At 45.3% G+C, this 27274-nt stretch overlaps 2 protein-coding genes across 3 annotated transcripts in view; both read right to left on the reverse strand.

Annotated features, from left to right (window-relative positions):
* Positions 1-417: 417 nt before the first annotated feature.
* HDAC1 (histone deacetylase 1) lies at positions 418-24730 on the reverse strand. 2 transcript variants are annotated; one of them, XM_034413327.3, is made up of 14 exons: positions 24450-24730; positions 16158-16270; positions 15712-15829; positions 14079-14153; positions 10483-10621; positions 9346-9487; positions 7646-7738; positions 7065-7173; positions 6601-6741; positions 5661-5769; positions 5447-5577; positions 2766-2915; positions 877-925; positions 418-534 (listed from the first exon to the last, which is right to left on the reverse strand). In XM_034413327.3, exons 1-14 carry the CDS (start codon positions 24496-24498, stop codon positions 507-509), a joined length of 1446 nt encoding a protein of 481 aa, XP_034269218.1. In that variant the 5' UTR covers positions 24499-24730; the 3' UTR covers positions 418-506. The 2 variants fall into 2 exon arrangements, with proteins under 2 accessions (XP_034269218.1, XP_087733020.1); XM_087876894.1 differs by lacking the exon at positions 24450-24730 and adding an exon at positions 19192-19305.
* Positions 24731-25966: 1236 nt separating this feature from the next.
* Positions 25967-27274, reverse strand: part of LCK (LCK proto-oncogene, Src family tyrosine kinase) — a 48914-nt gene continuing 47606 nt past the window's right edge. The window contains exon 13 of the mRNA XM_034413326.3: positions 25967-26691. Coding sequence (XP_034269217.1) covers positions 26489-26691 — 203 coding nt within the window. The 3' untranslated portion in view covers positions 25967-26488. The remainder of the gene's footprint in view (positions 26692-27274) is intronic.

The raw sequence follows: 27274 nt of genomic DNA on the forward strand, positions 1-27274 counted from the left end.
CCAAGGTTTACAAACGGGTAAAATGGCTTAGAATTCTGGGCTCCACCTCCCCCCCCCCACCCCCCCAACTCTTCCAGAGTTTTATGGCTGTATCCATACCTCATAAAACTAGTAAAAGAAAAGGAGAGTGGATGACTAGCTTTCCCCTGAAAAATTAACTTCTCCAAGAAGAGAATCATCCTTTAAAAACACAAGCAAGGACAAAGCAAAGGGAAGTTTGGGGTTTGCTTTCCAAAAGAAAACACACAAATCTCCCCAATGCAAAAGCAAGGGGGACGTGAGAAGTAGGAATCTCGTAAATGGCACTCCCTTGGATAAGCAGGTTCCGGGCCTTCCTGGCAGCTCACCTAGGGGAGGGCAGCCAGGTCTCTCTCAAGTCCCCCATAGATTTACAGAAATAATCAACACAAACATATAAAATACAAATCTTGTGGTATAGGGAGGGGACCAGAGTGCTGAATCAGAGAACCAGGGAAGTGTGGTGTTCCCCAGCTGTCCAACGTTTCTTAGGTGGATTTCACCTCTTCCTTTATGCTGTTGGAAAAATAAACGGGCCAAAATATAAGCTTAGGAAGTGTCATGGGGGGGAAAGCCAATTCTCATTTCTAAATTTACTGAGCAAACTTTTCATCTCTACTAACATCAGGAATGGATCCTTGTCTTTTGCAATGCCCAAACCAGCCCCAGAGAAGCTGCCTCCCCAAATTTCCAGCTTCCTTTTTGCATGAACAGTGACAGCCTGGCTATAGGGAAGGGAGCACTTTCATGCACATGGGACAAGGCTTCCATTAGAGGAGGAGGAGGAGGAACCAGGTCTGGAGGCTACAGAAAGACATTTCCAGAGGTGACACCTAACTGCGTCCCAGGATCTCTCACCTTTTGGCCTCTGTGGGTTCTTCTTTTCTCTTCTCTTCCTCGTGTACTTCTGTAGGAAGGAACACATAACCCTGTTTCTCTCAGTTATAGGATGGACACACACACACAGAGGCATCCTTTAACATGCTGTGGGTGTCCTTTGAAAACATTTCCCTTGTCATCCAAGAAGCTTCCTCGGTTTTGAACTGAAGAAGAACTAAAAAATGAAGAAGAACCGAGGCAGCTTTTTGGATGAGAAAGGAAATGTTTTCAAAGGGGAAAAAATGTTTTCAAAGGGGGAAAAAACCCCAAGAGGGTCCAGTCGACTTTTGGAAAAAGTACCAGTCATGTTCTGACCTAGGCTTCCTGAGACAGTAAAAAGGACACGGTTAATCCCAAAAACTCTCTTTTTATTTCAACGGCTGTGAATTATTGCTCATTCACAGCCCGTAATGAGTCACAAAGAGTTGCTAAAGAGACAGAAATCTGCCACAGTCCTTCAGGATAAGGCTGGATAAGGCTGATAAGCACCCACCTTTATCTCCCTTGACACGCTGCCAAAGACCTAATTGGCAATTAGCTTTGCAAGGCCACACGGAGCAAGGCCAAAATGGAGCTTCAGAATTTAAACCGACCAGCATGAGCAAAGTTGCTTCCTGCAAAGGCTCATGTGCCTTTGCTCCTCCTTTATGTCTTATGGGAGGGGCCAATCATCTCCAAGCCCTACTCCTGAGTCGTCCCTTTTGTTTTAATTATTCTTGCCTTCTGGCAGCTCTGCGCCTGCACGCACTGGGAACAGGCTCCCCCTGTTCCTCTGCCTCGCTGATGTCCAACTCTGGAGGCTTGAGGCAGCACATAACTCCCAGATGGCCCTGGCCCCATCTCTGCCTCCAATGCAGAGCCCTCATCCGAGCCTTCCCCTGACCAGGACTGGCCCATTGTCCTCCCCAGCCTCCTCACTGTCCGACTCTGCTGCCAGCTCCGCAGGCTGCCGGCGGACCACAACAAATCATATTTGAAAGAGAGAGAAGGCACGGGGAGACAGGTGGCCCAGCTCAGCTTGAGTTTTCACAACTGTGTAGCTCAATTTGCCTGAAATAATGTATGGTTTCTTGCCTGAGCAGGGGGTTTGACTAGAAGACTTCCAACTCTGATTCGATTCGATTCAATTCCTATTCCTATTCCTTGTGCACCAAACCCAAAATTGACCATCCTCCCTAATCATTTTCTAAGGCTATTATGGACACTGAGGGCAGAAGGACAACAATTTGGCTAGTTGATCTGTATTTTTTTCCTTGTGAAAGTGAACAATCTTAGCTGTGGAATTCATGTGGGCACCAGGAGATATCAAAGACTAACTGGAAAGCCAATGATGATTGAAGAGATTACATTAGAACTCTAACCTAACAAGTAAATAGTGCATACTACCTTAAATGGTAATATAAATAGGAGGAAACTGCTTCATTTTCATAATGAGGTTTGTACCTTGAAGCTTTCTCATAAATGTATTATTTTGGGGCAGATGTCTGGGCAGCCTCCATTACGGTCATAAAATAAAAAATTACTTGTACTCCTAACAGGATACAAGCCAAAAGTTAAAATATAGAGGTGATAACTTGTCACTGCTTAAAAACAAACAATCTGCACCTACTCAGATAGTACAACCACAGAGTTTTAGTCCAGAAGGTCAAAACAAACATTGAGGCTCAGCATGGAATTTCTGCAAGGGCAAAGCGGAGCTAGTTCTCACTGGATGGGAAATTAGAGGTCTTGCTGGAAAAGTCAGCTGTGCCACTAATTTCTGGGGGTGGGGGGTGGGGGTGGGGGTGGGGGTGGTGTTCCTCCCTGTAATAAGCACATTCTACCAATCAGGCAGGATGAAAAGTACTGCCCCACAAATAAATAGCTACCTTTCTTCTCCTCCTCCTCCTTCTCCTCTTCTTCTGTTTTTGACCGTTTAGCCTTCTTGAAATTGGCAACGTTTTTGCGACCCCCTTCCCCTTCGTCCTCCGAGTCCGAGAATTCCTCCTCGCAGGCGATTCTCTTGTCCGAAGAGCGGACTGTGGGGAGAGAGAAGCAGAAAAGGACGTTAGTGGCTTTAGGTTTCATACAGAGCAGGAGGAAGGCTAGAATTATTCTATTTTTTCTTCAAGAAGTTAAGTCTTCGTCCTTAGACATCCATCCATTAGTGCATTGACAAAAACTGACTTTTCCACAAGGAAAGATGGGAGTCAACACACAAGGACGCTGAGATTAAAAACCCTAATTTAAACCCTAAACTAAGAGTCAGTTTAGTGTAGTAATGAAGGCCTAAAAACCAGAAGATTCCTACAGTTCTCATGGGCATGAAAGCTGGCTGAGTGACTTTGGGCCAATCACCTGAAGACTCTGAGTTCTAGCCCTGCTTTGGCATGAAAGCCAGCTGTGTGACTCTGGCCAGTCCCTCTCTCTCAGCCTAACCCACTTTACAGGGTTTATTTATTTATTTATTTATTAGTTAGTTAGTTAGATTTATAAGCCGCCCTTCTCCGGAGACTCAGGGCGGCTTATAACGGCTTATGCGTTAAGCAATAGCCTTCATACTTTTGTATATATGTGCTTAGTAGGGCTTTCGGGCCCCCCCAAGCGGTGTTCTTTTTTATACAAAGTCAGCTTATTGCCCCCACAATCCGGGTCCTCATTTTACCTACCTCGAAAGGATGGAAGGCTGAGTCAACCTTGAGCCTGGTGAGATTTGAATTTGCAGTAATTGCAGGCAGCTGGCAACTTAAATGCTACTTTAACAGCACTTAGTCCACTGCACCACCAGGCTCAGGTTGTTGTTGTGAGGAAAATAGAAGGAGGAAGAAGTGTTAGGTATGTTTGTCACCATGAGATAGCTGGATAAAAATAAAAAGGCAGGATAACACCACCAGTAATAATACTGACCATCCATAGAGACTGTGTTTTATAAGGCATAACATTTTAAAACGCTGATTTCAAAAATAAAAATGACTATTATTATTTTTATTGGTTACACAGTTTTCCCAAGGTGCAGTGCAAGTCAAAATGACTCAGTAATCACAAAAATTCCATCCAGGATAAATAATCCCCGAACAAAAAAATCCAATGAAGCAACTATTCACAGGTAAAATAAATCCAAACACAACCCCCATACCGATTTAAAGCAAATTCCTACAGGATCTCGAGTACATATGCCACTGCAATTAGACTAAAACAGGTACCAGCCTGGGAATTGCCACCATTAACAAGAACAGGGTGAGATAAACAGACTCCAGAGTAACTTCTCAGTCAAATAAAAAGGTCTTTCAGACTCTTAAACACAACCACAATCTCTCCACGCGGAAACGTATGACTAGTTTTTCTTTTTCTTTCTTTTTCTTTTTTTTCCCCTTGATTACTTGCATAGGGATTATTCTTTATATTCTTTATGTTGTTTGTATTTTTTGTCATGGATTGCCCCAGTGAGGCTAAAACCAATTTCGTTGTATACATGATGTACAATGACAATAAAGGCTATACTACTATATATTAAATCCCTTTGAAAAGCCATTAAGCTAACAATAAAACTGCTAAGGGAACATAGGGAGCGAACAAGACAGTGGTGGGAGAAATGGGGCAGAAGAGAAGACTGTAATCAGAGGGCTAAAACTCCACCCCTTCAATTGAATCTGGGCTTTGGATCAAAGTGCAGATCCAGTGAAGAGCCTGGCGGTGTCAGGGCAGTGCAAGAGAAGTGTGGAGGGTCCCAAATGGCACCCCTCAGGGCCAAGGAGGAATCAGGACTGCAAGCCAGTAGACGATTACCGTAATTGAAGCATGAAACAACAGAGACATAAATCAATAAGGCTGCAGTCTGCTCTGCCAGAAACAGCCAGTCCTATTAGTATTCATCAAATAAAACTTAGCCACTTGAAGCATGGAACATGGACATTGAAGGGTATCCGTGATGAAGCACTAGAAGACACTGTGTTGTGGTGGGCCCTCTCCAGTCATCAAAGATCATAAATGACCAATCACCAGTAAAATGATGATACTGAGTGCCCTGACCATGAAACAGGGCACCAGGAATAATCAAGGACAAAGAAAACAAGATTGATTTTCGAAAGGAAAGGAAAGGAAAGGAAAGGAAAGGAAAGAAGGAAAGGAAAGGAAAGGAAAGGAAAGGAAAGGAAAGGAAAGGAAAGGAAAGGAAAGGAAAGGAAAGGAAAGGAAAGGAAAGGAAAGGAAAGGAAAGGAAAGGAAAGGAAAGGAAAGGAAAGGAAAGGAAAGGAGGAAAGGAAAGGAAAGGAAAGTTAACCTTGACAACTAAGATGCATGGACTTGCTGGTTGGGGAATTCTGGGAGTTGAAGTCCACACATCTTAAAGTTCCCAAGCTTGAGAAATCCTAGCCTAGAAGTTAGTAAAAAAACAGTCCAATTTTCAAATCTCTTCCCGCAAGATCTAAATACACTCAATACAGATGGAGCAGAGGAAGGTGGTGCAAGATGATGGAAGAAAAAGAGTAAGCGATATTCAGCATTTATTTGAGAGGCATCTTTCTAAAATCCCTCAGCTGAAAGAAAAGAGCCCTCTGGGCTTGGCACTCACTGGAAATCCGTTTGTCAGGATCTTCCTCCTCTTCATCGCCACTCTCTTCCGGCACGGCATCCTCTGGAATTGGCTGCATCTGCACACCAGGGGCATGGGGGAGCATCCTCAGGTTTTCAAAGAGACGTTGCCTGCAACCGAGTAATCAGATTCAAGCAGAGGCCCTTCAGCAGAAATCTACCCCCTTGCCCCCAAAATAAATGCACGCGCTTACTTTATTTTTTCCAGGTATTCGTTGGTGTTTTGGTTGGTCATGTTGGAAGGGCTGATGTGGAGTTTGAAATCCGGGCCAAAGTATTCAAAGTAATCATTGTAAGGAAGCTCTGTGGAAGCGTTCAAAGCATGGAGGTTAGGGTGTTAAACCTGCATCAGGACAATTCAAAGGAACATGGAGGGAAGCCACAAAGGCGGCATCCACGGCCTCAAAATGGCACTGAAGAAAGTGCAGAATCAAATAATCACGGGATCATAAAAGGTTCTTTGGGGACTGGCATGCCTTTCTAGCCCAACCAAAGCAGAAGACTGATGCTGCCAGAAAACTGGAGATTACGCAAAATGCACTTTGGCTCCTGTAAAATTAACAAATAAACCTAAAACGATGTCCACTGGCAATTACCACGCATTTCTTAAGTAGTATCACAGTTCCCTTAGCATCAAGACTCAGGCACAAGGAACCAGAAAACCGACACAACGAATTGCTCAGAATAGTTTCTTTATTGCTGTTCGCTCATAGACAGGAATCTTGCCAGACCAGACCAAAACACAGAATTGTGCAGAGAATTCTACTCCGCAGAATTATCAGATAACTCCTGACGTTTTAGAGAGGATCCTTCCAGGGCCTCTTTCTGCATACCAAGGATTCAAGGCTGATTTGTCCCTTAGCTCCTTGTGAAAGACCCCTCTCCTCCTGCAACTCAGCGCCAGATTCCACCACAAATATTGATGCTGGGCAAGCCTTAAACTCATCTTCTAAGTGTAACTCTGATCTTTACCAGAGACTCACCCCAAGTCCCAGGGCTGGCTGGTTTTCTGATGCTTGGCTCTGTAAGTCTCAAGCAGCTCAGCAGCTGCCCTGATTCACCTGGCTGCTGGGATTCCCTGAGGACCTGACCATGCCCCCCTCCCCAGGTGAGCTAAACAAGGCTCCCCCATACCATTCGGGATCTCTGTGTTCAACGCCACAGCCGTCTCGTACGTCCAACACCGGGCCACATTACGGATCGTGTAGCCGCCACCTCCCAGCATCAGCGTGGGCAAATTAAAGCTTTTGATGAACTCCACACATTTGGCATGACCTGGGGGAAGGAAGAGCATCAGTCTGTTGGAAGTGAGCTTCCATTTAGCAACAAATCAGCAGAATGATGATGGAGCGAAACAACCCAAGTGAGCCACGAAACAATGGGAAGAGATGCATTTCAGAGCACCTTGTGTCAAAGAGAACCCTTGATTCTCATTGTGCCATAAAACACAAATATCCAACCTTCAAAGATGCTCCTTGCACTCCTGCAAAACATTGAGAGGCCCCTCAGAGGACACACAGTTGATTTTGACCAGCAAAGCATCCTGAGGACGCCCTGAATAAGTCACCACTCGCCCCCTTCCAAGAAACCCCTCTTACCTTTAATGGTCAGATTAAAACAACCCAACCTGTCCCCTGATAAAGAATCTGAGCCACACTGCAGTGCAACGGCACTCGGCTGGAACGTCTCCATCACTTTAGACATCACCTAGCCAGTAAAAACAAACACCTGAGTGTGGTAATAATGTAGCAAATGCATAGAACCTGAAGAGTCACCATCAGGACCCCTTTCTTTTCACCACAACCTCTGGCAGAGGTGGAAAAGCCAGCCCAATGCCTTCGACAGAGCCTATTCCCCAATGGAAGCCACCTGGAGCTCCAATCTCACGTTATGCTTCCATGCAGATCAGGGACAAGCCTCCCATCTCCTCCCACCAACAGGACCTGAAGAAGACCAGGTGCTGAACAGGTAGTCTGAAACTTGCTCTTTCATCCCTGAAAAATTGGGTTCTCCCACCCCTTCCCCGCTCTTCTAGGTTGGAGAGGACATCAAAGATCCTTTGATCCCCACTGCTAGAAGTTACAACTTCCTCCACAATCTGCAAAGCCTGCAAAGTTGAGCAAGGCAACTGCAGCACCTGCAAAATGAACTAGAAGCATTCAAGGACTAAGACATTTACCGGCTTGAAAATGGCTTCATAAGACTCATCATCGATCCCATCCCGGAGAGGATAGTTGACAGCATAATATTTTCCTTTACCCGCACCAATATCCTTAGGAAGAAGAAAAGACGGCTTTTGAAATACTAGCTGGGGCCACTTTCAGAGGATGCCCAAGTCAGGGACTGTTGGTATTCTGATGCTCGCAGAGGCCCTGCAGCCCAACAATGGCACACCCTTATCATGTCACCCAGAACATCCTAAAGGGATTGTCCACAACAGGGGTGGATTCTAACCAGCTTTACTACCGGTTCTCTTGGTGCACGTGCTTTGCGCGCAATCGCCTCTTCGGTTTGTGCAAGCACGTTGCGAATCTGCCCAGCTGAGGTGCAGCAATCCACTCTGCCGCACCTCTCAGCTGGGCGAAAAAAGAAGAAATATAAGGTTGGAATAACGCAGGGGTGGGCAGGAGGGCCCAGCTCCCGAAGAAAGAGAACTGGTTCAGTGACGTAATAGCGTCACCGCTATCGGCTCAGCTGAACCGGGCTGAACCGGGAGCAACCCACCACTGGTCCACAAGCTTCTTTGGCTCCCTTAGAGCTGTAAGAGCAAGCTATTTCCCGGAGGGAGGGGGTGATATCTTGACAGAGATGAGCACTCTACGACTCACATTATGCTTGCAGGGTTCCCTCAATTTCTTAAGCCAAAACAATGTATTTCTCAGGTAATTTAGTTTTTCATAGAAAGGAAAGCCTGTTTAGTGTAGTAATTAAGGCAATGTTTCTTCAACCTTAGCAACTTTAAGATGCATAGACTTTAACTCCCAGAATTCCCCAGCCAACGCTAACGTGTGAACTTTAACACAACATGCTGGCTGAAGAATTCTGGGAATTAAAGTCCACACATCTTAAAATTGTCAAGTTTGAGAAACACTGGGTTAAGGTGTCAGACTATCCTAAGGGAGACCCGAGTCAGAGCCCATCTTTAAAGAGGTGACCTTGAATCTAATAATCAATAAATACACAGGAAGAGGAATGGAGCATCTCAACTCTCCCAGAAATGTCTGATCTGTTTCAAACTCAACAAGGCTGTATTTCCGTTGTTTTATTGTTTTAGAATTGTAAGCTGCCCAGAGTCACTTGGCTGGGAAAGGCAGTCATAGAATAAATAAATTTTAATCTAAAAACATTTTGCACACCCCTGGAGGCATACACAGTTTTTTCTAGGACAAAGGCCATGCTCTCCCTAGTATACAGAAGGCTGCACTCTAAGAAGGAAATGAGAAAGACAAGTTCTTTAAACAAGCTGTTGTCCTTTTCAAGTCAAAGACGACTCCTGAGGATTAATGGAGATGCTCATGTAATTTTTGGAAAATTTCTGGGATGTCTTTCAATCTAGAGCACAGATCTGGGATTTGAGGGTCTAATTGACCTAGCTTTTGAGTTGAAACAACATCAGCCAGATGTTATCATCGGAGCTTATTTCAGTCAATAAAACTAATGAGATTACTCTCTTTCTTCCATTCACTAACATTTGTGACATAATTTCTGTTGCATTAAACTTTTCAATTTGGGAATAGGTGTTAGTACCACTGACCCAGAGAACGTGAATCATCTTGTTTTAGAAGGAGAGAGGGTCATGCAAAGCTCTGTTACTAACAGGGCCTGGAAAGTGTGCGAGCTGGATGCCCAGGAAGATGCATCTCATGTTCCCATTCTCACCCGCAGATCCCCAGTTCCTGGGAAATATTCCCCATACTTATGGAAGGACGCTGTCATGACACGGTCTGTGGTGTAGAAGGCTTCCTCCACACCATCACCATGGTGGATGTCGATGTCAACATACAACACTCTCTGGTGGTACCTGAGGTTGCAAAGGGATGTCAGGCTGGCACCTCAAAAACAAAGTTCAGCCATGAGGAACATAGACATTCCCCCCCCCCACCCCCCAAAAGTAAACCCAAAATTATCACGTTTTAAAATTCAGTCCCCAAAGCCACACTAGGCTTTAAAAGCTTGCGTGATTGACAGCCTGGTGAGGTTTCAAACGGTCATCCCGAAATAATACCAAGGGGCCAGGAAAGGTGGAAACAGCTGCCAGAGACCTAAGGGCACCCTTAACTGCTGAAAATTACACAGCCAGGGTGATGAATATGTTCTATGCGTTTGAATCCTATATGGGGGAGATGTTTCCTCTTCCTTCATTTCCAGAAATAATTACTGTCATCAATCCGCCTCTTAGGGAAGCTGAGTAGCTGCCAAGGATCTTGTTTCCACATTCCGCACCCAGGCTGTTTTGAGTGTCAGGGTGGGTCCTTTTAAAAGGATGCATTCCTGAAACACAATTGGAAGCGTCCCTTTTGGCCATCAGAATGAGTGGAGAGCAAAACTGCATCACAAAGCATCCATCTCTATCCATCAAGACTCAGCTTCATGCTGGGCTCAGATTCTGCAAAACTCCAGGGATTCCTCTAAATGCCCACTGAAAGCCATTCTTGGACCAAATAATCCTTCTTGGACTTGCCCATTCAAATCTGTGGCCTGTGGCTGTCTCCTACATAAATTCCCTTCATGATGGTTAAAACGAGAGCAAAGCATCTCAGAGATTTCCCTATCCGAGCAGCTTATCCTGAACAGGATGAATATGGTATTTTTGACAAGGTGAGGATTTCATTCAGATCCAGAATATAAAGCACTGTTTCTCAACCTTGGCCATTGTGTGCACTTCAACTCCCAAAATTTCCCAGCCAGCATGCTTGGCTGGAGAATGCTGGGAGTTGAAGTCCACACATCCTAAAGTGTCCCATAAAGATGACGATCTCATTTATGTCCAGAATATAAAGTGGCAGTTTCACATACTTTAGCAATTCTAAGATAGCCAGGACGATATCATTGACGTAACAGAAGCCAGAAGCCTCTGACTTCTTGGCATGATGCAAGCCTCCAGCCCAGTTCACCGCGATGTCTGTCTGTTGCTTGTTTAGTTTCACTGCACTTGCTGGGGAGAGAATTTCAAACAAGTGAGAGAGCAGAGATGACAAAGCAGCCATCACAACCAGACCCATTCAGAGTGTACTGATGATGTTATCTAGTTTGGTAATGAAACATCTGTTAAGAAAACCATCAAGAGAGCACCAAGGACCCCAAACTACAAATATTCTCCTCTATTGGTACCATTTAGAGCAGGGGTAGGCAACTGTGGCCCTTTTACAACCAGTGGACTTCAACTCCCAGAATTCCTGAGACAGCCAAGCTGGCTCAGGAATTCTGGGAGTTGAAGTCCACAGGTTGTAAAAAGGCCACAGTTGCCTACCCCTGATTTAGAGATCTGCAGACTCCCCACTATTAAGGACAAAGGGGAGGCTGCCATTTCAACAGTTGGAGATCTTTTGGCTTGGCACAAGATGCCCAGGATTGACAATCAACAGAAACTATGCAACTGGTAGTCCTTGAGTTAGAATCGTCAGTGAGCCCAGAATACAATTGTAAGACATGCTGATCGTTAAGTGGGTTATCATGTGACTATATCTGATTTTACGATATATTTTTTTTTGCAGCAGTCATTAAACAAGCACCAAAGTCATTAGGAGGTTTTTTGTTTTTTTTTGCTGGAAACTAGAAGTAAACCTCAGTTTCTGTGGAAAAAAAGTTGTAAATCATGATCAGTTGTAAATGCAAGCTGGTTGCCGAGCACCCACAAAATCACGTGACCATGGCGGGAAGGATAGCCATCAGAACTTCAAACTCTGGACATCCCTTTTTGGGGGTTGATCGTAACTTCAAACAGTCATTAAGCAACTGACTGTATACACTTACAAGAACCCAGAATATGGGTCTCACAGAGTGATGCCCTCGGCTTCTGAAGTCAGATGGATAGTATTAGGTTTCAGTAAGTAAGAATGGACATTCTCACAATACATGCCCTCCTGTGTTACTTGGCCCCAAGATTTCAACCACTTATTTCCAAGTGCTGTGCTGGGGTACAACTGTCGTAACTATCTAACTCATGATAAAATGCTACTCTCCAAAACAGATGTGCAAATTACAAAGCCTGGAACTATGACCTCTTTACACCCATTTATTTGAGAATCATGCACCCGTCTAAAGGCATATGCAGTCTATCCTCCTGAGTCAGTCTCCTCAGCTCATATGTTCTCAAAGTGTGCTACTGAGGCAGGATCAGCCGTGTTGGTCACAATCCTCTCCAAACCCTGATTTTTCGGAGTATTAAGTTCTGACAGAGAGCTACAGGCTAGATGAAACAAGATTCCCAATGCTGAGGATTTTCCTTTCTTCTAAGCCAGTGTTTCTCAACCTTGGAACTTGAAGATGGGTGGACTTCAACTCCCAGAATCCCCCAGCCAGCGCTGCTTCAAGCTACCAAGGTTGAGAAACACTGTTCTAAGCAGACACAAGGAACACTCCTGGTCAGGCCTTGTTATGCAGGTCAGGGGATAGGAGGGGCACATCCCACGCTACCTTCCCCACTTCAGGCCAACAATGTCATTCATGTTCATGAAACATGAGACGTTATATAAGGAATGGGTAAAAAAAAGGAGACGGCAGAGGATGGGATGGTTAGACAGGGTCATCAACACAGTAGTCGTGAGTTTGGGCAGATTCCAGGACAGTGAGGTGGGGTGGGGTTGGCTTGCTGTAGTCCATGGGGTCACAAAGAGTCTGACACAACTTAGCGACTGAGCAACAACAAAATGTCAAAAGACCGATCTTTCCAGTTCTCCCTGTTTTGAGAATCATTTAAGATCTGGGCAAAAGTGGGCAATTCTTTTGGGCAGGTGGGCAAGCGTGCAACTTGAGAACAGCTGTAGACGCTCTCACAAAATGGACACCAAGGAGACCCAAGGGGAAAACGCTGATTGCTCCTCCCTTATTTAGCCAGCCAGTATGGTCTTTATTGCTCCAAGTGATTCAAATTGATTTTTTTCCCAGCAGGGGGACATACTTTTAGAGACTAGCATGACAGCTGCCTCAGCCATTTTTAAATTCTAAGTCTGCTCAGAGAACAAGTCAGGGGTGAAATCCAGCAGGTTCTAACAGGTTCTGGAGAACCAGTAGCGGAAATTTTGAGCAGTTCGGAGAACTGGCAAATGCCACCTCTGGCTGGCCCCAGAGTGGGGTGGAAATGGAAATTTTGCAATATCCTTCCCCCAGGAGTGGAGAGGGAATGGGGATTTTGCAGTATCCTTTCTCTGGAGTGGGGTGGAAATGGAGATTTTGCAATATTTGCCACATCCACCAAGCCAATCCCACAGTAGGGAAAAATTTTGGATTTCACCCCTGGAACAAGTATGTGGATCACAGGTGTTTTTACAAATTACAATGATACCAGAAGACATCATTATACTTTATGCTCTGGCTTGCTATTATTTTCCAGATTATTTTTTAATTAAAATAATCTAAAAAGATCAAAATCAGAGAAGGCAGAGAAGCTGGCAGACACCAAGGGAATTTGCTCTGGATTCGGGGATGCATAAATCCCTAAATATTTATCCAGATCTGTACAAATACTATTCTGAGATTACTATCCATGGAAGCATGAGAGAAAACATTCTCTAGAAACATTCATCCGTGAATTTATCATGTGAAATGTACAAAACATTTTGATGAGAGTTATTCTGAATCCAAAACACTTCATTTCTGTGTGGAAACAGCTGTTTTGAGCATTTTGAAAGTGATCTGAGCATGAAACAGAATGTCTCAAGCTCAAAACAGCTGCTTTAGCAAAATGCTTAATAGGAGGAGTTTAAAAAATCAGGATTCTGATAGCCTCTTTTCCATCTTAACAAATTTTCTTAAAAGGCATAAGCTTTTGTGAGCTTGAGAGGACAACAGGCTGTCTTTGACTTACAATCAATTGTTCAGTTACAATGACACTGAAAAAAGTAACTTATGACTAGTCCTTGCACCATCATCATGATCACATGATCAAAATTTGGGGGCTTGGCAACAGGCATATATTTATGATGGTTTAGCATCCCAAATCATGTGATCACCATTTTCAACCTTTCCAGTTGGCTTCCCACAAGCGAAGCCAATGGGGAAAGCCAGATTGGCTTAATAACCATGTGATTCATTTAGCTGCAGAGATTTGCTTAACTATGGCAAAAAAAGTTATAAAATTGGACCTGACTCACTTAATGACCACCTTGTTCAGCAACAGAACAAGGCCCCATTGTGGTTCTAAGTTGAGAGTACCTGTATTAATATCCTGACATTTTTCCAAAATGTCTGAAATACTTTGCATTCAAAGGGACATTTTAAATTCAGAGCAACTTTGCACATCATCGCCTGGCCTAAAAGGAGCAGGAATCAGATGTCAGAACACACAGTCTGCAATTCCATAATGAAAGTGAGGTCCTCAGTAAAACAAGCAGCGCAGTTAGTAGGGTACATCCTTTGAGGTTTTTATTTTTAAAATTGCGATTGCTTCTTACCAACAGACCCTCCTGTAGAAAGTTGACAGAATTCAAACAGTCCATCAAACACAGGGCAATCTTCTCCAACATTGACTTGAAAAAGAAAGCAACAGGAGAAGTCCTTGTTTAATCAAAACACATCAATGATTTCAGCCAAAAAGAGAAATAGAAATATCGGAATTTGAAAACAAAAACAAAACCCCCCAGAACAATAGAGATTTGTGTGGGAATATGTTTGGAAAAGGGACGTGGTGGCTCAGTGGCTAAGACACTGAACTTGTAGATTGAAAGGTCAGCAGTTCAACAATTCAAATCCCTAGTGCCGCATAACGGGGTGAGCTTCCGTGACTTTTCCCAGCTTCTGCCAACCTAGCAGTTCGAAAGCAGGTAAAAAATGCAAGTAGAAAAATAAGGACCACCTTTGGTGGGAAGGGAACAGCGTTCCGTGCGCCTTTGGCATTTAGTCATGCCAGCCACATGACCACGGAGATGTCTTTGGACAGGGCTGGCTCTTTGGCTTTGAAACGGAGATGAGCACCGCCCCCTAGAGTCGGGAACGACTGGCGTATATGTGGGAAGGGAACCTTTGCCTTTGTACCTTTTATGTTTGGAAAACTGATAAAGGAGGACAAGGAAGGAGAGATTTAACTGTACATCACCCAGAGCTGCTCTGTGAGTGAGATGGACAGCCTCTAAATTTGATAAACATAAATATATAATTTGTGAACCAGTGCAATAAAGCTGTCCTTCCACTGGAGTCCAAGTGATCTAGGAACATGAGGCAAAAACTGAGCAACTGCATTGAGATATCTTGCTTACAGGGAAAAAAAACCCCACACAAGCTGCTCATTAATGAAAGTGAGATATCAGATTTTGTTCAAGCTGTCCATTGGCATTTAACAATGCTAGGAGGTGGCGCCACCTGCTGGAGCTCTAGCCAACTGACAGCTTTAAGAGCTTGGCGGAACTCCACTCTGGAGCTTCAAGATGGTTAGTACTTAGGCAGGGAAGGAGGACCACAGGGAAGTAGGGTCATCCAAAGTGCCGGCTGGGGAATTCTGGGAGTTAAAGTCCACATAAGTTAAAGTTGCTGTGGTTAAGAAATCCCACCTTGGGTAGAAGGATGAATATTTGCACTGCACACCATTTCTCAAGCTTTAACTCAACCCAAGCAACAAAACGTTCCAAGAAGGATCTATGCCTTCTTAAGCCTAAACCTGTTTTTTTGCATGACTGACCAAACTTTCCCTGGCACACAAACAGTGGATATTAACAAGTCACCCTCCGAAGGAAGGGCAAATGTATTGAAAACAAGGGAATTGCTCATTTTCTCTTCTCATCCACAAAGAGGTGGTGGGGTCCCAGCAACACCAAAGGCTTGCCAGTTTGTCATCCCACCTGAAAGCACCACACATTCTATGTCAGGCCAGGCTTTTCCCAACTGGGATCAGAAGCCTCGTTTAAGGGCTGATGGATAAGATATTGCAAATGGATTTTTACAGTGGCGATATCATCCATCCTTGCTGCTATAAGCCTTATCAGCGCATTAACCCTTCCCCCCCCCAAAAAAAACCCACCGAGGGGCCCGTTTTTAGCCAAGCATGTCTGAGGATTTCCAAGCAAATATAAAACACCGTCCACTTTCACTCACATCGCTGCATCTGCTTGCTGTATTCGGACATGTTATCTGGGCGAATTGACCGCAGAAATTTAATGTAATCATCACTGTGATATTTGGTCATCTCCTCGGCACTTGCTTTGTAAGGTCGCTGAAATGACAGAGAAAGGAGGAGGAGAACTTGGTAAGGCTGTCACTTCTGAACATTGTTCAAGCATACCTCTGACTGTATTGAGGTTCTTGAAAAAGGGGCGCTTGAGCAGCCACAAAAAGCCTCAAATAAAGAGATGACCAGGATCCCTTCCAGTCAGGATTCAGCCCTAGATGGGATCAATTTCCACTGGTCCTTCTTGATCGCTGCCTCCAGGTGGGGTGATGGGGGACACTCCCTTGTAGTAGCTCTCCTTCTTTCTGAGCCACAAGCCCCAGTCAGTAACAGTGGGTGAAGAATTTAATGTTCAGTTTTAAAAAAAACTTACGTAAATTTCCATTTTTCTGTAAAGACCATAGTTGAGAAGAAGGTTGTGAGTCATCCTGATCCTGTGAGGCTTCATGGGGTGACCTTGACCATAGTAATAGTTTCCAATGTCCCCTAAGAGGCAAAGAAAAGAGGGGAGGAGGGGAGTACAACATTATCATGACAATGTGAACCTAATGAAATGTTAGAAAGGAATTTAAGAATGGCCATCAGCATAACAAGGGGGGGTGGAGAGGAATACAGGAGTTTTGAGTTAAAAGATCTGTTCCAATAGAAGAGTTCAGGGTTGAACTGTGGAACTCTTGGTGCTCTCTGAGCTTGTTTTCTTGCAGTCATTTCATAACTTAAGTAGGTAACATCATCAAAGCAAGAACTGTCCTGTGTACAAATACAGCTTCAGTCCTCAGTTTAATAGGTTTCCTGAGGAAGGACTATTTCCCTGAGCAGTGTTTTTTTCAACCTAGTCAACTTTATGAAGTTTGGACTTCAACTCCCAGACCTTGAGTGTAGGTAATCGGCAGGGCAGCTTCTTAACTCTTCTGAATTCTGCTGCAAGTGAGATGAAAATGGGATGTGAGCTAGCTCCCCAAACCATCCTTCAAAAGGAGAACTGCAGAGCGGAGGAATTCTGAAGCCCACATGCACGTACCCTTTGTTCATGACAGAGGTGCCATCACATTTTACAGAGACATTGACTGCATGGTAGCAGGTGTTCTGAATCAACTCACAATTTCGTTTGTAGAATCCAGTACAAGTAAAAAATCTTTTCAACCGTGCCCAAAACTTGCACAATTCAATTCAATAAAAGCAATTTCCCACCAGGGCAGCAGACAATTCCAAAACATTGTTGGAAGAAACATCCTTCTGGGTTCTGCTCCAAGTGGGGAAACAGACACTGGAAACATGGAGACTGCTTGGAAAGATGGTTTAATGGTGGACAGGATCACATGGCTTGAGTTCCTGAACAGAAAAGGGCAGATACAGTAAATCTTCGGGTTTTTATGCTCTCTCTGGCTCTGCATTTCTTGGGGCCCAGAAAGAGTTTCCTGATTGGTTGTCAGACTCCCAGGGGGTGGGGGCCTTGCTGGCTGATGGTCACATGTGCTTCCCAGGTCACATGTGGTGAGTTTCTGCTGCTATTGTGTAGAGGGCTAATCCTATCTTTGTTGGATCTTTGGCAATTCCTACTATGGCTCTGCCTGAAGGAGGTAGATCTTTGTTATGTAGAATAGACTGGCCCAGGCCTTAATGGCCCATTGACAAAGGGTGGGGGCAGGAAGATGGGAGCTGCTTCAAAACATGCTTCTCCCAGGGAAATATAATATTCTGCCTTTTTCATATTTCCTAAAATATTTCACTCTTCCAGGAGAGGGGTGGGTGCTAACTTCCTACAACATCACCAAGCAACCACCATCATACAAAAAGCAGAAGCAAAGTGATGAATATCCCCAAGTAGTGTTCCTCAAAATGTTTATGTTATTCAAATGAATAAACATAAATTGTAATACAATGAGCTCTGTTTTGATTTCTGTGTTGTTGTGAACTTTGCTTTATTCAATATATCAGGCAGAACTCATGCTGTGGCCCAAAGCGTCAATCAGGCCCCCTTAAAGCATGTTGAGACCCTGCTGATTCAGCCTTTCTCAGCTAAGGGACAGGGTTCAACTACCAACTGCTCCAAGTTGTCCCAGCTCTCTTTTACAGAAAGCGAGGGAAGAAAAGGCCTTCCTCAGCAGCCTCAGAGAACAGACAGCTGTTTCAGAAAAGTGCTTCAGAATATAAGAATTTGGCAAGAGGATTGGGATGGACCCCAAAATGCAACACCTCCATACAATATGACTTTGTCAATAATAAGCAGCCGCCTGCAGCAGCTTCCCCTTGCAGCTATAAACAGGTAAAGAATTCCTTAAGCTGGAAGGAATTCTCAGCTCCTACTGAATTTCATGGAAACCTCCACATTGTTTTCTTGGCAACAACAGAAGTCATTTGCCAATGTTTCTTTCAAGGAATCTCTTTTGACCTCCCCACTGGAACCTATAAGCCTTGGATATCTCCGTCAAAATACTAAGCAGATCCAATCCTGCCTCACTTTATAAGAAAACCTCACTTCACTCCAAAAGAGACAGTCCAAATGAAACACACAGAATATTTTTTAAAGACCATGGAGCCCAACATCCAAAATTCCCCAGCCAATACAGCCATTGCTGAGAATCTTGGAAGAAGTTCACAGCTCTCAAGAGTCCTTCAGTTGGAGAACTGGGTTAGCAATGTGCTTCTGAGTGGAAGAGGGTACAGTTAGTCCTCAACTTACAACTACAATTGGGACTGGAATTTCTGCTGCAAAGCGATGCACTTATTAAATAAGCCGCATTCGATTTTACAACCTTTTTTGGCAGTGATCATTATGCAACTTGTGCAGTCATTAAGCGAATCTGTCTTCCCCCACGGACTTTGCTTGTCAGAAACCCCCTGGGAAGCTTGTAAGTGGCACTCATGTGACAGCAGGGATGCTGCAAGGACCAATCATAAGCGCAGGGACTGATTATAAGCAATTTTTCTCAGTTGCTGTTGTGACTTTGACTGTTAAGCAAATGGTTGTAAATTGATTATTACCTATAAAAGAGTGCTAAGTAAGCTAAGCAAAGCCCTCTGTGCCAAGGATAGATGGGTAGGCCGACTATAGGACCACTTTCACATTCTAATTTAGTATTTTTCAAACTTGATAACTTCAAGTTGTGTGCACTTCAACTCCCAGAATTCCCTAGCCAGCCATCGATTGTGTGGGTGTTGAAGTCCACACATCTTAAAGTTGCCAAGTTTGAGAAAGACTGCCCTAATCTTTCAAGGGGCAATCAAAAGCCCTCTGTGACTCTCCTCACTGCTATTTGCCTCACAACATTCAGAACAAGGAGGGGAAAAAAATCAACATACTGCTCCTACAGCAACAAAATCCCTGAGGCCACTAAAGAGAAAGGAAAATAAAATCAATTAATACACACAGACACACACATCCTTATTGAACAGGCTTTGCATACCTCTGGGTCAAGGGCAAAAACTCCAAAGGGATCCTGAAGGCAAGGGACTTGTGAAGCCACTAAGCCAACTCTGCCCTGCCAGGACCAGGAGCAGGGAAAGGGTGAGGCAAGAGCTCCTCCTAATGGGGAAATCCACCATTGAGTTTCATTAAGTCACAGTACTTCCATAAGCAAGTAAACAGCATTCATCTGTGGTTTCAAGTAGAATGCTGCCAAGCCAAAAATAAATCAGTTCTGCTGATGAACAGGGGTGATGTGGATCATACTGGTCTAGAGACGTTTTCAAACTGGCATGGAGTTCTTACATGAAAAAGCCTTTAAGCCTGGACTGGGCCACCATATACAGTAAATGCCTGGATTACTTGATTTACATGTAGCACATAATAATAATAATAATAATAATAATAATAATAATAATAATAATAATAATAATAATAATGGTTCATTGACATTGCAATACCTGGTGATGCACGAATTGAAGATAAGCAGCAAGAAAAAATCACAAAGTACCGGGACTTACAAATTGAAGTTGAGCGACTGTGGAAAAAGAAATCGTGTGTTGTCCCGATTGTAATTGGAGCCCTTGGAGCAATACCCAAAGGGCTACCCCGCTATTTAGAAATTCTAAATTTGCCGGACTTGAACATTTTGACTCTACAAAAAACCACCTTACTCGGAACAGCTTACATCCTCCGACGATACCTTAACAGTTCCTAGGTCCTTGGTTAGGACTCGAGCTGCTGAGCTATTAACCAGCCTCAAAGGCTGTGAATCCCACTAAAGATTAACCAATAAATAATAATAATAATAATAATAATAATAATAATAATAATAATAATAATAATAATAATTTTATTTCTATACCGTCCTTCTCCCGAAGGACTCAGGGCGGTGTACAGCCTATTTAAAAACAGAATAGACATCAATTTAAAATAATTTAAAAATATTAAATAAATTTGGCTTAATTTAAAACCCCCAAAATTTAAAACATCCAATTTAAAATTATGTTGCTAACCCAGCCTGGCGGAACAATAGGGTCTTGAGTGCGCAGCGAAACACCCAGAGGTCAGAAATCTTACGAATTTCCGGGGGCAGTTCATTCCACAGGGCTGGGGCTCCCACAGAGAAGGCCCTCCCCCTGGGTGTCGCCAGCCGACATGACTTGGCCGATGGCACCCTGAGGAGACCCTCTCTGTGGGAGCGGACTGGCCGGTGGGAGGCTATTGGTGGCAGAAGACGGTCTCGAAGGTACCCGGGTCCTGTGCCATGGAGTGCTTTAAAGATGGTGACCAACACCTTGAATTGCACCCGGAAGACCACTGGGAGCCAGTGCAGCTCACGCAGGAGAGGTGTCACGTGGGCGCAACGGGTTACACCCATAACCACCCGCGCGGCCGCATTCTGGACCAGTTGGAGCCTCCGAGTGCTCTTCAAGGGGAGCCCCATGTAGAGAGCATTACAATAGTCCAACCGGGAGGTAACAAGGGCGTGAGTGACCGTGCGCAGGGCGTCCCGGTCCAGAAAGTGGTCAAATTATGACCAGTCGCTTAGTTTCATACCATGGAGTAATTAGGACCTAGTTTCAAAAGTATGGTGACCAATCCCCAGCCTCATGACCACATCTGGGGCACTTGGCAAATGGCCCACATTTAGCGCCCTGCAGTCCTGTGATCATGTTTTATGACATTTTGCCAATAATAGGCATTGACTTCTCATTTTCTGCAAAACCAGTTGATAACAAAAAATAGGTTCACTTAACAATTGCTGCAAAAAAGGTCATAAAAATGGCTCTGGTCATGTGATGGGCATCACAATAAATAATGGGCAGGCTCCATTACGGTCATAAGCTGAGGACTACCTGTATTACTGTTATAGTAGTACAGGGCTATCTCATAATCATAGATGGAACCACAATGTAGTGTTTTTGAAGAGAGCTTTGGGAATGCTCTTTTCCTTACTCTTACAGGTATTTATTTATGCATTCATACACACAGACAAACACAGAGCCTATTTTAGAGTTTGCATTATCATTTTCAAACATTTCCTGCCCAAAAGCCAGAAAACTACTGATTACTTTTAAACCTCTACAACAGGGGTGTCAAACTCACATTGTCATGGCGGCATCACGTGCCGCATCGGGACTTTTTCCCCCTTTGCTAAACAGGGCGTGGGCATGGCCAGCACGCGACGCATCCGGCCCAGGGGCCAGGAGTTTGACAGCCCTGCTCTACAAGATGACTATCCCTACTCTAGATGGACCTTTGGTCCAATTGAGAACATCCTCCTGGAGACACAGGAAAGTTGCAAGCTGCTTCGGATCCCAAGAAGCACATGGCCTGAAGCAAACATCAGTTGTGCATATTTGCCCTGGAAAATTGCTTAGCGCATTGTAAGCCGCCCTGAGTCTCCGGAGAAGGGCGGCATATAAATCAAATAAAAAAAAAAAATGGCCTGCCTTCCTGGCAAACAAGGCCCTAGCATTTCTTTGAAAACACCATCCATGGAGGCTGAGATGAAGAAGTGATTCCCAGCAAACCAATTCCCCTTCTAGAAGCAGGCCTAATTTCCCAGGCTAACATGGGAAACAGGGATTGCTTTTGTGACAACAGGAAATATGTGGCCTGAGAAAGAACCAGGAGCCTCTTCCAAGGATAAACATCTTCAGCTCCGAGGCCAGAGAAGACAGGGCATAGAAATGGAGATCACTCAAGTCAGAATTTAGCTTAAGAAGCCGGGGAAGCCCTAGAGTCCAATTCAGACCTATCCTCATCCAGAAAACACAGGACACAAAGCTGTTCCCCCTTCTCCCTTGCAACCATTGCAGGCCCAAGAGCTGCTTTGGCGTAGGACAATGGAACTTAAAAGGAGGTGCATCCCGCTCATGGCCAATGCCACAATAGTAAAACCAACCACCTTTCCTTCATTTTCCACCAACTTCCTCCTCTGTCCACACCCAGCTCTCTCCTCTTTTTCAGCTCTGCTAAATCTCCAGATGGTTTTCCAATACAGTTGGACAGCACTATTCCATCTCATTCCCTACCAACGTGCTACCAGCTGCCCCTTGGCTTCTTGAAACATCCCATCCAGCGCTCCTTCTCTCAATGGCTGCCCTGGCTCTTCTCCTTCTTCACATCCTGAGCTTGATCCTACATGCTTACAGCGAGTAGAAAGACTCCTCCAGTCAGCTCGGTAAACTCTTTCCAGTGTTGCAGTCGGTGTTGGATCAGAACTGGGAGCCTCTCTTCAAATCAGTCGTGGAAGTTACTTGGGGCCACTAGGCTCTCTCATTTCGGACCTGGCCTACCCACCAAGGCTATTGTGAGCCGTATATTACATGCCAAGTCATTTCTTCTCGTATAAGTGTTTATGGATATACTTCATCAGGTGCCCAGAGAATAATCCTGAGAAAATTTGGAACATCCATGACCTACAAGGTTGCTGCTAGTGGTGGAGAAGGACAGAGCCCAGACAAAGCTAGGACAGGAATTCCCTAGGCTTAAAATCGTCTTCCTTCATGGCGGCAGAAAACCCCAAACGGGCCTGCCACTAAGCACTAGCCACTGTTAGGGGATGTTTTTCTTCTGATCAAAGCCCTCCCTGCAACCGGGCAGCCCCCAGCCTTACATCAGGGGTCCCTTTGGGGGGTCCGTCGCCTTGATGGCTTCTCCCACGCTGCCCCAAGGCTCTCTTCCTTCCCCTCCACCCTCCCGACATCCCTGCCTGACCCTAGTTCCCTTTCCACGTGCAAAGGGCAGAGAGGCTCTTGCAGAACTGGGCCTGGCTAGTCTAGTGCAGAGAAGGACCAGGGGAGACACGGTAGCAGTCTTCCAATATTTGAGGGGCTGCCACAAAGAAGGGACCCCCCAAGCTGTTTTCCAAAGCACCTAAAGGCTAGAAAAGGAATAATGGATGGAAACTGACCAAGGAGAGATTCAACTTAGAAATAAAAAGAAATTTTCTGACAGTAAAAACAATCAACCAATGGAACAGAAGTTGCCTTCGGAAGTTGTGGGAGCTTCATCACTGGAGGCTTTCAAGAAGAGACCGGACTGCCATTTGTCAGGAATGGTGTAGGACTGTGATGGCGAACCTATGGCACGCGTGCCACAGGTGGCATGCAAAGCCATATTTATGGGCACGCGAGCGTTGTCCTAGCTCAGCTCCAGCTCGCATGCGCGTGCTGGCCAGCTAATTTTCGGGCCTTCTGCGCCCACTGGAAGTCAGGAAACGGGCCGTTTCCGGCCTCCGGGGAGGTGGGGAAGGCTGTTTTTGCCCTCCCCAGGCTCCAAGAAAGCCTCTGGAGCCTTGGGAGGGCGAAAAATGGGCCTACTGGGCCCACCGGTAACCTTTTTGCCGTTGTGTGCCAAAAGCGGGGGCCGTGGAGGGGCTGCGCGTGCATGTGCAGGGGGGGCATTGAATTATGGGTGTGGGCACACACACACACGTGAATCCCTCCCTCCTTTTGGAGCCCCACTTTTGGCACGCGACAACAAAAAGGTTAGCCATCGCTGGTGTAGGATCTCCTGCTTGGGTGGGTGAGGGGGTGGGGGGCTGGACTAGATGACCTCCAAGGTCCCTTCCCACACTGTTCATCTGAACTCTCCTGGCAGCCCAGGGCCAGCCTTCGCCCCCAGGCCCTGCACGGTCCACACGCACACAGGCACCCCACCCCACCCCGTTCCCAGCGGGGCCCCCTTTCCCCTGCCATGCGAGGGTGCAAATCCGGGCCGGCTTCACGAGGCTTTTGCCAACCAGGTCCTTCCCCCCCCACCCCATAATTAATTGGGGGTCACTGCTCCCCCCACCTCCCCTGGAGTCCCTCCCTCCCTCCCTCCCTCCCTCCGACGCTCAGCCTGTCCCACCTCTCAGGGCTGTTGTGCCGAGAGCGGAAGCCCTTTTCCGCCTCCATCAGGCTTCCCCACCTTCACCCACGTGCCCATACCCCCCCCTAAAAAAAAACCGGGCTTTCCTCGCCCCTGCCCCTCCCCCCCCGGCCCCGATCCGCCTCCGGCTGGGAAGCATGGGAGATGGAGTCCAGGCACCCAAGGAAGGATCGCCCGCTCGGGGAAGATTGATTACAACTCCCGAAGCAGCCAGAAAGCTCCGATGGTCGATGAGGGGATGCAGCAGGCGGTCCCCGGGAGCGCTGTGGATGATGGGAGGTGTAGTCCCCCTTCTACCACCGCCCCCTCCCCCCTCCCTGGCCCCTCCTCTTCCTCCCTAAGCCCCGCCCTCCCAACGCGGAGCCCCTCACTCACCGTCGTAATAGTAGCAGACTTTCCGCTTGGTCCCCTGAGTCAGCGCCATTTTCCGCCGCCGCCGCCGCCGCGTCCCGACGGCGCCTCAGTCCAGACCAGAGTCCCGCCACGCAACCGAGCCCGCCTGGGCAGGGAAGAGAGGGCGGCCCTCAGACAACCCTTCCCCGCCCACTAGCCTATCACAAGTGGAGGCATCCCGCTCACGGCCAATGGGAAGCCTGGAAGGGCGGGGCGTTTGGCGACAAGAAGTTAGATCGAGCAAGCGAGGAGTTGCTCGGATTGTACCACTGTGGCAGGAGAAATAGAGGGGTGTCTTTAGGATGAACTAGTACCATTTTTCACAGGAGGGGGAGACATTCCTCTGGTTATATCCCCTGCGAAGCGGCGGACGCCCCCCCCCCCGCCCTCCAGCAAATAATCTTTGATTTTCAAGCCTGTAGCGGGGAAACATTATATATAATATATATTATAATATATAATATATATATAATAATATATATTATTATATTATATATTATATAATTATAATATAATATATATATATGTAGGTCTTTGGTTATTCGGGTCTTCTCCTACGTAAAATTGGAAGTGTCTTGGCGACGTTTCGACGAAGTCTCATTCGTCATCTTCAGGCTGGTGTTCTCGGCTTCGTGCTTCCAGGAGCAATTGCTCTTGGAAGCACGAAGCCGAGAACACCAGCCTGAAGATGACGAATGAGACTTCGTCGAAACGTCGCCAAGACACTTCCAATTTTACGTGGGAGAAGACCCGAATAACCAAAGACCTACATACAAACACCCGCGAAAACCTGAGAAAACATATATATATATATATATATATATATATATATATATATATATATATATATATATATATATATATATATATATATATATAGTATTATATATATAATATTATATATATATATATATATAGTATTATATATATAATATTATATATATTATTATAATATTATAACACTGCTTTAGACGATTTGCCCTTCCTTTTTTTAAGCTTCCCCTGCTCTATGAGCTGTTTTTTCTGGGACATATTCTATTTAAATTTACTGCACCTTCTGTTCTTTTGAAAAAAAAAACTCATGAGGAATTTTAAAACTTAAATCAAAACCGATCGTATACAATTGAAAGCGCAGACTTTTGCATGTATAACTTACAATGTATTAAGCACGTGTGCATTTAGAAAAGATCAAATTATAGGCTCAAGGTTGACTCAGCCTTCCATCCTTTCTAAGGTAGGTAAATTGAGGACCCAGTTTGTGGGGGCAATAAGCTGACTTTGTAAAAATATACAAAAGTATGAAGGCTATTGCTTAACGCTTTGTAAGCCGCCCTGAGTCTCCGGAGAAGGGCGGCATATAAATCAAATTTATATATATATATATATAATAAAAATAAAAAAACTACTTATAACCTACTGGTAGATTTGAAGTTTTGATGTTGCCCCTCCCCCACAATCACATGATTGCCATGTACAACGGTTTTGCTGAAAACCAGCATTCACTTTAAATTTCTGGGGAAAAAACTAGCAAAAATGGACTCGCTTAATGACCACAGCTTTTGCTTTATGACCGCAAAATGGCCATAAAAAAAAACAGGTCTGGTCACGTGGGTGATTTTGCTTTGCGACTGTCACAACTTACAACCGGAATTGCCAGGTTCAGCACGGTCATAAGTCGAGGACTACCTATACCAGGTGCACGTGCCTCCTACAGAGCAGCTGACGCGAAAAGTAGTAATAAAAAAAGCTCGCTTCTGCTTGCTGAGCAGGTGCAAGAACTCTGTCTCAGTTCCTCTGGGCACCTTTGAACATTAGTTTTCTTTTCCTTTTGAAAAAAAGGGGGAAGTTTGCCATGAGATTAGCCATGAACTCCTCAGGAAGTCATTGGGATCCGAATAAGCCCTTCTTCTCCATCGTACCCCCCCCTCCCCGCCATCTTGGATGCAAGGCAAAGTCTTCAAGAGTGTCTTTTCTGCTGGTTTGTGAGAATAGTGTCCCATGGATCTCGGCTTGAAGCATCTTCACACCTGCTGCTCATATTGTACTTCCGTGGCAGTGAAGAAATCCTCCAGGACCCCTTTCAGGAACTCAAAAGTCGGGCGTTGCTTTGGGTTATCTCTCCAACACTGCAACATCAGTTTGTACAGCTCTTCTGGGCAGTTGTCCGGATGTGGCATCCGGTACCCTTTTTCCAGGTTTTGGATGACTTCTGGATTGCTCATTCCTGGAGTCGTAAGAGAGGCAGCAAATGAGAATGGGGATGGGGTCCAGGTAGGGCGATTCCCCCCACAAAGCCAACACATCATAAAGCATCCCCATGTAGGAAGTTAGCACCCACCCCTTTCCTAGAAGAATGAAATATTTTAGGAAATATTAAAAAGGCAGAATATTATGTTTCCCTGTATGAGAAATGGAGAAGCATGTTTTAAAGACGAAGCAGCTCCCACCTTCCTGCCTCCCCCCCCTTTTGTCAATGGGCCAGAGGCAGAAACCCAGTCTTTATCAATGGACCATCATCTGCAACACAATAGGACCCATCTAACAACAGAAACTCACCACATGGCACCTGGGAAGATTACATCAGCCAGCAAGGCTAGCTAAGACCCCCACCCACTGGGAGTCTGACAACCAATCAGGATACTCTTTCTGGGCCCCAGGAAGTTCAAAGCCAGAGAGGACATAAAACCCGGGGACTCGCTGCATCTCGACCCTTTTTTCTGTTCAGGAACTCAAACCATGTGATCCTGTCCACCATTAAACCATCTTTCCAAGCAGTCTCCATGTTTCCAGTGTCTTTTTCCCCACTT

This window comes from Pantherophis guttatus, chromosome 10 (genome assembly GCF_059756535.1).
Source record: "Pantherophis guttatus breed Tessera chromosome 10, ASM5975653v1, whole genome shotgun sequence".
Classification (NCBI taxonomy): domain Eukaryota; kingdom Metazoa; phylum Chordata; class Lepidosauria; order Squamata; family Colubridae; genus Pantherophis; species Pantherophis guttatus.

What these genes read in the sequence shown, in the direction of transcription:
- HDAC1 (XM_034413327.3), bottom strand. Translation starts at nt 24,498, where the DNA reads ATGGCGCTGACTCAGGGGACCAAGCGGAAAGTCTGCTACTATTACGAC. An exon ending in TTCTACAGGAGGGTCTGTTG is followed by an intron (nt 10,622 to 14,078) that starts GTAAGAAGCAAT and finishes TTCTCTCCCCAG; the next exon opens with CAAGTGCAGTGAAACTAAAC. An exon ending in GCTATCTTAGAATTGCTAAA is followed by an intron (nt 9,488 to 10,482) that starts GTATGTGAAACT and finishes TTGCAACCTCAG; the next exon opens with GTACCACCAGAGAGTGTTGT.